Raw genomic sequence first — 11,433 nt, forward strand, 5'->3', positions numbered from 1 at the left:
TCATGCTACTTAATTCCCGGTATCCTCTTTAGAAATGATGATGTCAAAACTGGGATTTTCTTTCTATTCGACATACATGTATGTACCATCTCAAACCATTCTATTTCGTATGCCTTCTGGCATTCTCAAGTTGACATTGAATTTCTATTCTTAGTTTATCACGACAGAGCCTACTTCACAGCCGAGTGATTTTCTAAAGAAAATTCACCTGGCTATTGTCTTGTTCCATATAAAAGCCCCTGTGCCTTTCGAACGCGTTCTCTTTTTATTCTTAGGCGACAGAGCTGGTAAGTGGTCGTTCGACTCGAATGACCATTATTATTTCATGCCACGCACGTGGTGTGAAGTTAAGTTTTCATGATTTGTACCCGACGCGGGTTGTTAAAATTCAAGTACTACTTGCATTAAAAGTAAATTTACTCACCCCATACATTCATTTTTTTCCAGATTTATACTGCATTAGACTTTTTTATCTGGAAGAAATTTTTTTTTTAACATAATGTCGGACGAGGAACCTTCGACTTCGAAGGGTCGTTCTTTACACACTGATGACATTATGCAATGAAAGACATACTATCAACAGCAAACTGGTCTTCGGCTTCTACTTTCCACCGATTTTACAACAGAAATATTCAGGATCAAAATCAGTTTTCTTCAGCTGTACTATCTCGGAAGGATGCCTAGCATTGAGGGACTGTGACTGCGATGTGGTCAATGATGGACTAATAATGATTTGATTTTTTATTGTGATGAACTTTATAAGTGTAATTTTTGTGAAAGGAAGTATTTGATGACAATGAATATGATGAAATAACAATTGTATATGTTATACAAAAAATATTGATTCCGTTTTTCTCTCTTTTTTCATAAAAATACTTAAGTTCAGAGTGATATCCTAATGGTATTAGCCGTGGAATTATGAATGATTTAAAAGATTACAATTTTACTTATGTATTACAGTATATGAATTTTTAACATTTATTGAGAGGCTTTAAAGAATTCAATGTCAACTTGAGAATGCCAGAAGGCATACGAAATAGAATGCCCCCCTTATCCAAGCATCTTCGATGTGCAGGATAAGGGTCATTCTATAAGGAAGCCTGACGGCTTCGAGAGTTGACCTTCCCATCCCTATTTAATGAATATTATATATATATATATATAATTATATTATATAAAAATATGTCTATAATAATTTCCCAACCCTATTTATCTCTCAATAAATGTCAAATTTTCTGTTAAGCTGTAAAAAGAGAACCGTTCGAAAGGCACAGGGGCTTTTATATGGAACAAGACAATAGCCAGGTGAATTTTCTTTAGAAAATCACTCGGCTGTGAAGTAGGCTCTGTCGGGATAAACTAAGAATAGAAATTCAATGTCAACTCTCGAAGCCGTCAGGCTTCCTTATAGAATGACCCTTATCCTGCACATCGGAGATGCTTGGATAAGGGGGGCATTTCATTGATCAAGTAAGATGTATAAAACTTTTATCACTGCTTATTGAATAAATCGGAACGAAAGCATTTTCATCATACATGTAATTTCATTTCTTTAAAAATTGGGTAGCGTCCGTGGCAAAATTTAGAAATGTTCAATGCAATCAACCATTTCCCGTCTTTGACCTTCAATACCTCCAAAAATATACTCCGGTACTTTTGACGGAAATAGAAGAAAGAAATTAAACATCAATGCCAATACATTTGATTTCCTTAGAATACCGTACGGTTTCATGGTGTAGTGGTTATCACGTATGCTTTACACGCAGAAGGTCGCGAGTTCGAGCCTCGCTGAAACCTAATTTTGCCATGCAATACATGTTTGAATCGTTAGGTGTCAGTTTATGTCATTTTTTAAACCAGGTATTGCCATGTTATGTTCTATCAATGATACGCATATTTCGGTGAGGGTCCGTTTCCAAGTCTTCACCGAATTTCTGTCGTTCTTATCTTTAGATTTGACATCCAGCTGACCATTCAAACGATACGAAAACAACGGTATTCATTGTAAACGAGGCTTTGGGGTGTGAGCCTCTCAGAAAGCATTTGTCTGAAAAAGCAAAGGTCGTTTTTTTAGTCCAATTTACAAAGATAATTCCTGGTAATCAAGACTGTCTAGCTCAAATCATTTCATGATAATGTCGAAACTGGGACTTTCTTTCTATTCAACATATGTACTATCTCATACAATTTCATTGATCAAGTAATATGTATCAAATTTCATCACTACTTATTGAATAAATTTTTATCATAATTTTTTTTTTTTTTAAATTTCGTAGTGTATGATTGTCAGTGTTTGATGAAGATAAGATTGTCAGTGAGTGAAGATGTTATTGGCAGTGTGTAAAGATGTGACTGGTATTGTGTGAAGATGTGATTGTCAGTTAATGAGGGTGTTATTGTGTGGATATGTGATTGTCAGTGTGTGAGGATGTTATGATAAGTGTGTGAAAATGTGATTGTCAGTGTGTGAAGGTGTTATTGTGTTAGGATGTGATTGTCAGTGTGTAAAGGTGTTATTGTGTTACACTGGCGTCGGAACCAAATTGAAAGTGGGGGGGCTAGACTAATCCTCAGAAATATTGAGAAAAAGGTAATTTCCAAAATCATGGAAATCCTAATCCGGGGGGGGGGGGGGAGTATACCTATATTTCCAAAAGAATAAAAATTTACCCAATTTTTTTTCTTTCCAAAATCATGAAATTCCTAATCCGGGGGGGGGGGGGGGGGGGGGGGACTAGTATGCTTCTAAATCCAACTTCTCAATCTTTCAAGGTAAATTTAGGAACAATAATCTTTCCTGCGAGAAAAAGTGGGGGGGGGGGGGCTGAACCCTCTATCATGGTATGTTTCTAATGGTTAGGTATAACTTTACAAAAAAAGCCCCCCCGGTTCCGACGCCTATGTGTTAAGATGTGATTGTCAATAGGATGATGTGATTGTCAGTGTGAGATGGTGCGATTGTCAGTGTATGAGGATGCAATTGTTAGTATGTTAATATCTGATTGTTAGTTTAAGATGGAAAAATGGTCACTGTGTAAGGAGATTGCCAGTGTGTTAAAGTATGAGTTAATGTCAATAGGAGAAGGTGTGATTATCAGTGAAGATTTGATTGTAAATGTGTAAAGCTTTTACAGCCAATGACAGTGTACGAAGGTTTTCTTTTTCTTTTATGTCTTTGAATGTGTGAAGGTCAATCATAGTATGGGATGGCATAACAGTTTGTATTTTTTTTTTTTAGTTCTCAATTCAACTTTGTAAAGAGGATTGTAACTTTTATCAAATTATTGGCCTACATTCTTTGCATGTACAGGTGTGATTAACCATCTATGACAGCATGCAGGGAAGGGTATTTAAGTGTTTTAAAGGTTATCTGAAGGTGTCAATTTTTGCATGTGTAGATGTAGTTTTGGCGAGTGAAAGTGTAACTTACTGCGTGTCCTGTAAATATCCATTGGCGAAATTGTCAGTATAAACATGATCGTCTGTATATGAATGATCGTCTGTATATGATGCCATAACAGTGTTATTATAATGGATTGTTAGTTTGTCATCAAGTTACTCTTTTGCTGTGAAGTTTGTGATTGAATAATGTAGAAAAAGTAAAAATATTTAACTCAGAGTACACATTTTTTGTATCCTTATTTAGTAGTTGTGTACAAGTTCTGTTATAAAATAAGCAAAACATTTTTAACAAAATTATTACTGTTTGGACTAATTAACAATCAAATAACAATCTACATTCAGATATTGACCATATGTTGTACCCTAATTTGTACACATCCTTGAGATGTCCAAGAAGTTTTAAGAAGTACATGAAGGTGTGATATCGGTAATCATATGTGAAGCTGTGAGTGATTGTACAGAATGACAGTATGTATCAAATTTTACAAATTACAAAGTACAGTACATGAAGATGTATATGTTAATGTGTTACGATGTGATTGTCTTGGTGTACAGGTTGTGATTGCAGGATTGTCAGTCAGTGTGACAGTTATTGAAAGTGTGAAAGGATGTGCATGTCAGTGTATGAAGATTGTTAAAGACCTAGAATATGACTTAACCTCTCATTAAAATGAAATATACCTCCTTGAGCTTTCAAGGATGCTTTAAAACACACTGTTTAGAAATTTGCTGTTCACAGATCATAATATCAAATGATTAAAAGCATGACTTATGATATAATCACAGATAATTTACAATAAGAAAAGTGTCATATGCATTAGATATTTTAATTATAAAATTAAGACCTGATCTATCAATCACAAACACATTATAGGCATACTATTCATGAGAAACAAAACAAATGGTAAGAATAACAACGATCATAAAATAAGGGATAAATAACAGTGTTATGATTTTTTTTTCGATGCTAATAAAACATTATCAAAATATTGGTAAATCTCTCACTCACTTTCTCTCTCTCTCTCTCTCTCTCTCTCTCTCTCAAATACATTTTTAAAAGAAATTATTGCACTCACATCTAGACTTGGAAAACACTCTTGGAAATCATTACCCTAATCACACAAGGACCTCTCAGCTTCTCAAATATTACATAATCACACCTGATCACAAGTTCTCTGAATACAGTACTTATTTATATCACAGTTACATCATCGGACATCCATTGGGCATTTTTGGCATTCCATTCTCATCAAATTCTAAGCCTGGTGCCTATAATAGAAAAAGGGATGCAAACCTACAGTGAAGTTTACTGTAAGAACACGGGAAACAGAACTGAAGTGAGTGAACTTAAAAAGAATATGTTTACAATGCTAATTCATTGGGAAAGGCAACGTATAATCTTTTCTATTTGCCTTACCATATCCCCTACTATTTCTTTAGGTGGCTGCCCCATATTTTGCATCTAAAACAAAGTAAATTAAAAGATAATAAATACACATAGAGCCATAAAGAAGACAGAGTCAACTTACACAAAACAAAGAAAGATAACTGCGTTTTACCTGTTGCATTAAGTCCACTATGCGTTCAAATCTTAACTTTTTGACATCCTCTGTGTCTGAAACATGCTCTGCTTCAAACTCGACACAGATTTCCCGTACTATCCGATCATGTTCCCGATACTTTGTCATCTGTTGGGCTTCAACTTTATTCTTGTTTTCTTCTATCCACTTTGGATACTGTTTAATACACAATATGTCATTTATAGTTACATAACAAGCATTATATTTAACATAACACTAAATGCTTTAATTTTTAATTTGACAAAACTCAGAAACTTAAAAAAGAAGTGAAAAAAAACCCACTAATTTAAAACATTTTAAGTTAGGTAGGTATGTTGTTATTCTGGTTGTCCAATATAAACTCTAGAACTTACTTCCAGGTGTCCACAGAATATTCAAACAATAGCTTGCTCTTTTCTTCTATTATTTTAGAACACAAAAACTTTGAATTATTTGAACTAAATATACTATCCATAAATAATACTGGGTTTATTTGAAATACATGTACCTGTAAAAAAATATTTTACAGAACTCTAATGAAATTTTCTATATGTTTTTGATGTTGTTTTTGCTTAAGTAACAAAGCTGATTGATTTAACATGTATAAGGAAATTCATCAGCATATTGGACAGCCTCTTACAGCTTACAGTCATAACTTGGTCAGTGAGTGAAAAAGGTCTAGTTTATACACATAAAATATAATTCATGAATAATTAATGAAAAAGTGAAATTCCATTAATGATATCAACATTTTATTTTCCAAATGCACTTACCGGTAACTAGTTAGCTAATTTACATTGTATTTCAAAGTTTGCTATTAAATTTTGAAATCATATGTGCATGTCAAATTCACAATGAGTGTCTTTCACATGGTGAGAATAAAAACAAACCTTTTGTGAGAGCTCCTTCAGGGAGGGATAGAGTATTTCTTTGGACAAAAGAGTCTTCATCATCCCCTGCATCATTGGCATAAAGCCTTCCCCCTCTTCCTCCATACCCATGCTGGTGAAGGCCTTCAGCAAATCCTCATCATTCATGTCACCCTATCAAATGTCAAAATTATTACATGTACTAAGGAACATGATAAAAATTAACCCAATTTGTAAATCCAAATAAAAATATATTAAGATTTTCTTCTTTTAAACATACTGAATCCAAATGCCCCAAAAAGGGATATTTTGAAATTAAAAAAAAAAAAATGCCTTGCATCAGCAAGTATCTTATCCTGTCTTTATCTGTGTGTTTTTAGGGTTGTTTTTTTTTTGCTGTTGTGTGCATTATTTGAATTTCAGTTAGCAGCTACTAAAACATACATAGCACATCTATATGGATGCCTGCATGGCTACATCTATATGTCACAAAATTTACAATTATTCATAACTACCTTAATCAGTTCAAGAGGAAGAATGTGCTAGCCTTGAGTGTGTTAATTTTTAGTGCTAAATTCCACAGTCACACATTCACGGATCAACTCCACGGTTCTACTACGGAATATTTTCCACGGTTGACACCGGAAAATCAAATAATCGTTAATGCCCCAGTCACACATTCACAGATCAACTCCTAGGTTCTACTACGGAATATTTTCCACGGTTGACACCGGAAAATCTAATGATTCGGAGTTAGTACGGATGCACTACGGAATGGATACAAATTGATGAATATGATTTATCACAGATTTATACGGAGTTAAAACGGACTTCTACGTTCTAAAACGGTTTAGTAAGTTTTTCTAAGGAAGTACTACGGTGGTTTCATCCGTAGTGGAATTTTGAACATGTTCAAAAATTGTCGCAGCTATACAAGTATTGCTACGTTTGGATACGATAACAGACGGAAAAGCCACGGGTCAATACATATCGCCACGAATGATTCCGGATCGTTTCCGTAGCCAATCTGGCATTTAATCCGTGAATGTGTGACTGGGGCATTAGGCTGAACAAAGTTAATTCTATGTTTACCGAAATTTAAAAACTTCAAAACCGACGAGGGAGCTAGAGAGAGAAAAAACTTAGAAAACAACATTTTTAAACAGGTTATTCTTATAAATATTCATTATTACAAGTTCTTTGAGGATTCAAGTTAGATGTAGATTTGTTGTTTGATGGTATGTCCTGTCAAGTTATCAAGAAAATTCCATGAGTATCCCCCCAAAAATTCTTTAATTTACGTTGTATTTTCTGTTGTATTTCTACAGATTACAGTTGGCTGCAAAAAGTAAACCAACCCCTAAAGCTAATTTTAGAAGCATAAATTTCTTCTATCATTCAAACAACACTTTTTCCTAAACCTACATGCTTCACTGTTTTCCAAACATTATGATCTAGCTTCCTCTTCCTGAGTTCCAGATTGTTTGTAAATATGTCAAATTGCTCAGATAACATGTACCCCTCTACCATTTACATGGTTTTCAAAACAATATATGAACTGAATTGATGATGTTCAACCAAGAATTAACTTTGAATAGGTTCAGAATAAATGACTATTTATTTTTCCACTCACCTGCAATCCATCCAGATTTTCTGTCATACTTTCTATTGTGCTAGCAAAAGTTTTAGCAAAGTCCTCTGATCCTTGTGCCCCATCTACAAAATAAACAAAGCATTTTTACATTTGGAAAGGCCACATTTATAATTTCTAAAGTTCATAGAAAAATTCTTAAAATCAAATCAAAGATTCAGAGAATCACTTAAATTAAGAAAATTTAAATACATGAAGATTTAGTTTTTCACTTGTTATTTTTTTTTGGGGGGGGGGGGGGGGGGATAGAATTAACATGACATTCTGAAGTTTAATAAAATTTTGCTTAGTAATGCACCCCCCCCCCCCACCCTACGAAAGAAGAAAGTACATGAACTATGAAAAACATTAAAATCTCACATACCTGTCTTTTCTGCAGCTTCTGCCAATTTTTCAATTTGCTCCTTCATTTTGGGATCATTTCCCAGCAGACCTTTCATTGTTTCCTGGAATTGTTTCGCCATTTCATCTGAGAATTCCTCGGCAAACATCTCAGACATGGGATCAACCTGGTCACCTCCAGGGGGGACATGCTAAAATTAAACACAGCACAAAAATCAAAGCATACCGAATGTCATGCAGCCACCATATACATCAACAGTATAGGTACATGCATTTGTTAATTTTTCTAACTTTCTATTTGTCTCTGTTTCCTTTTTCTTATCAAATTCCTTATCTACATGTAATCATCAGCAAAACCCGCTAATCAATTGATTAGTAGGGTGTCTCATATAAAACATTGCAACTGATATATTCTCAATGCAACAGAAATGAATGTAACATTAGGTACATGTAGCTATTGACATTCAGTAAAAAAAAAAAAACAAATGAAAAGTTAACCAATTAGTGATTATTGTACCTTTTACTTTCTTCTTATTGAAAGAAATCAAATGCCTTAAAAAACCTCAAAATATAAATGTAAAAGAAACAATTGACCTTACATCATGTTTCACCAAACTATGCATTTTGCCTGCAAAAGAGGAGTACCGCTGAACGCTGGGGTCTACCTGATTTTCATCCAAAAAGATGTATATTTTCTATTCATGAGCCTTGGAATCTTAGAATGACTTTAACTAAGGTTTGAAATTTACTATATACAGCTCTCAAAATGCAAGTTACATGTATAATATACAAATTGAGAGTTGAAATTTTCATTACTCGCAAAATGTTGCGAGGTGATTTTTTCAAAGTAACTTTACCCGAAAATATTGAAAATGCTTTTTTTCGTATTTGGTTTTAGTCTTTCTCTCTTGATATCCGCCATTTTAAAATGAACCAGAATCCAGTATGTTGACAATAACAATTTTTTTAAAGATGAATGTAAAATGATGCTGATGGCAACAGTAACAGCAATGATATTGATGTGGTACCCTCAACATCCCCAATAAAAAGAGTAAAATCATTTTAAAATTGCGATTAGCCTGATGTAATTGCAAGTTCATTTTTTTAATTTGGATAAAATCATTTACTTGGTTGGACTTCATTAAATACTTGAAATTAAAAATTCAATTTTTGCAAAACCTCCAACAATGAATCTAGGATCCAATAAATTTAATTTTCATAAGTACTTACTTTGACATTTTTCTTAGGTGAACTTTCTGCTCCTTGTGGTTTTTCAAAATCTTTTAAGGCACCTAGATTTAAAAAAGGCAAAAATCTTTATATAACTCTGTAAATCAATGTGTTATAAATTTCTAAGAATTTCTAAAATTACATGCATATGTATACTACATGTAGTAATACATGCTGTACGTGGGGTATGTTAGTTTATAAAAAAAATCATATAAATATGTTGTTTTAAAAATGTATCACAATGAAAAATTGTAGCTCTAAACGCTGTTTTATAGATCCAGGATTTGGATCTTGATCAAGGATCAACAACAGAGAAAATTCTAAAATACTTAGTTGAAATTTGATGAATTTTACAAAGATTTTTGTTTTCTACATGTATAACTACAGAATATTTCATAGCTCTAAGCTCATCTAAAAGCTAAATATACATTTGTTATACATGTATATTACAATTAGTGATGTTGACGTTTAACTCCTCCCTTTTGCCATGTTATTAGACAGTAATCTCAGTGATCCCCCCATTTTTAGGTACTGCATATTTTACACAGGCATCACATGATTTTATTGTACTTGTTTTAGAATTTCACACCCAATTACAAGACATGCCTATTATATCTTGTTTCTCAGGTGATATTCATTAGAGATTGTATCACATACTAAAGTCTGTCCCAAGATATTTATGCAGCCCATTTGGGCGATATTCAATAAAAATACAATACCTTTGAAAGAAGTGCAATTGAAATCAATGAAAGGTAAAATTTCCAAGATATCTTCATTGACACATTATCATTTTAACTTGGAAAAATTCACAGGAACAAAAACAGATTTTTTACGGAGATTTATAATGGGGAATGTTGACAACTTTTCTCCATTTGGAAGTCACTCGGAATATTCCTTGGCTATTTTTCAACGTTATCATCCATGTCTGTAGATAGAATGTTCTATCATTAAAATGACAGATGTCCTACGGACCCGGTTTAACAATAGAATTCATCCCATATACTCGCTCCGTAACAAATAAAAAATTTTTATTGCGCTGAATATCGCCTTAATTTTCATATGATTGGTCTCAAATACCTACTATATTGCTCTTTTATAATCCCATATTACCACATGTTTTTGCAATAATCTCACTGCCACTTTTAACATCACGTTTGAAAATTCGCTGTTTATGGTGGCCATGTTAATGATAAAATCCGAGACATTCCGAGTGCAATTTCTGACAAAATGTCAGGAAATTCAAACGTGTATTTTAACATAATGCCTTGGTGTGAAGACTTCTTAAATCAATAAATTGATATTTTGTGGACTAAACTACATATGCATTTTCAAAAAGGTTTGTAATGAATAAAAATGTGTTTTTCCCATGCAGATTATTTTAACAGACTTAAAATTGATGCGAAGCTAATCCGCTTTGCGGCTGCTACATTGCATGTATATGGGACGTATTCTTACTGTAACCTGAGCATAGTCTGGTCACAGTAAGATTTATTCTTTCTACCAGGTCTGCTGCAATACAAAATCCCCGTAGACATCACGTTTTTCAGCAGTGTATTAAAACCTGATAAGCTAAAGGGGGCGTTTCAAAAGAGAATTCTTGGAAATTTTTCATACTTTTGAATGAACATCATTTTAATCCTGAGGTATTTACAAATATTGAGCAGAGTATACATGTAGTTAACAAACACGTTAGACCACAATAGCAACTTTCAGGGAAAACTTATTAAAAAGAAAAATTTGTTATGTCACATTTTTTGATACAATCTAGAAATCCACATTCCACAATTTTCAACGCGCTCAACTCTTTGGAGATTTGAATGGATGAACGCTTTGCCTTTTTCACATCTCTATATATACTGAATAATCATTGAGAAGGAATCACCGATATCACCCATGGGTATGATTACGGCAAACATATATCTTAAAACATATCCTCGTGCTGCCTAAATTAATAAGAAAACGTAATTTAAAAATGCGTTAACTAGAATTTTCTCTGTTGTTCATCCTCACGACCCAAAATCTGAATCTATAACACAGCAATTAGAGCTACAATTTGCCATTTTATCAAAAGAAAGTGATACAAACTTTCCAAAAGGGTATTTAGCTCTTCATCCACTTCAGATTCTTTTTCTGACAATATCTGCTTTTCGTTCTGTTTATTCTCTGCGTTCTCTGACATTTTCACGCCTTTTTAAAACTAGACAGCTCGTTCACGTAATAAGTCGAACACTAGAAATGGGTGGGGGTCGTAAGGCACTGAAGGCAGTATGTTTATGTGGTTGTTGTATATTAAATTATATCAATCAAATTCATATTTCGATTATAAAAGATGTACCTGAACATCTGGGCGTCAACTTTGTTTGTTGAACATGAACTAAGT

General features: G+C 33.5%; 1 protein-coding gene, 1 long non-coding RNA gene and 1 other non-coding gene across 3 annotated transcripts; 2 read left to right on the forward strand and 1 right to left on the reverse strand.

The window, feature by feature from the left end:
* The first annotated feature begins 97 nt into the window (after positions 1-97).
* LOC136272865 (uncharacterized) lies at positions 98-2,052 on the forward strand. The gene is made up of 3 exons (XR_010710909.1): positions 98-287; positions 448-1,470; positions 1,954-2,052. It is a non-coding gene; the product is annotated as an uncharacterized lncRNA (long non-coding RNA).
* On the forward strand, positions 1,725-1,797 carry Trnav-uac (transfer RNA valine (anticodon UAC)). The gene has a single exon. It is a non-coding gene; the product is annotated as a tRNA-Val (tRNA).
* A 2,156-nt stretch (positions 2,053-4,208) lies between the features above and the next one.
* Positions 4,209-11,295, reverse strand: LOC105321232 (peroxisomal biogenesis factor 19). Its single transcript, XM_011419488.4, has 8 exons — positions 11,139-11,295; positions 9,054-9,115; positions 7,846-8,014; positions 7,464-7,546; positions 5,852-6,004; positions 4,962-5,138; positions 4,820-4,864; positions 4,209-4,671 (listed from the first exon to the last, which is right to left on the reverse strand). The coding sequence occupies exons 1-8, from the start codon at positions 11,230-11,232 to the stop codon at positions 4,606-4,608; spliced, it is 849 nt and encodes a 282-aa protein (XP_011417790.1). The 5' UTR covers positions 11,233-11,295; the 3' UTR covers positions 4,209-4,605.
* Between the last annotated feature and the right edge of the window lie 138 nt (positions 11,296-11,433).

The sequence above is a fragment of the Magallana gigas genome, chromosome 2 (assembly GCF_963853765.1).
Source record: "Magallana gigas chromosome 2, xbMagGiga1.1, whole genome shotgun sequence".
NCBI lineage: Eukaryota > Metazoa > Mollusca > Bivalvia > Ostreida > Ostreidae > Magallana > Magallana gigas.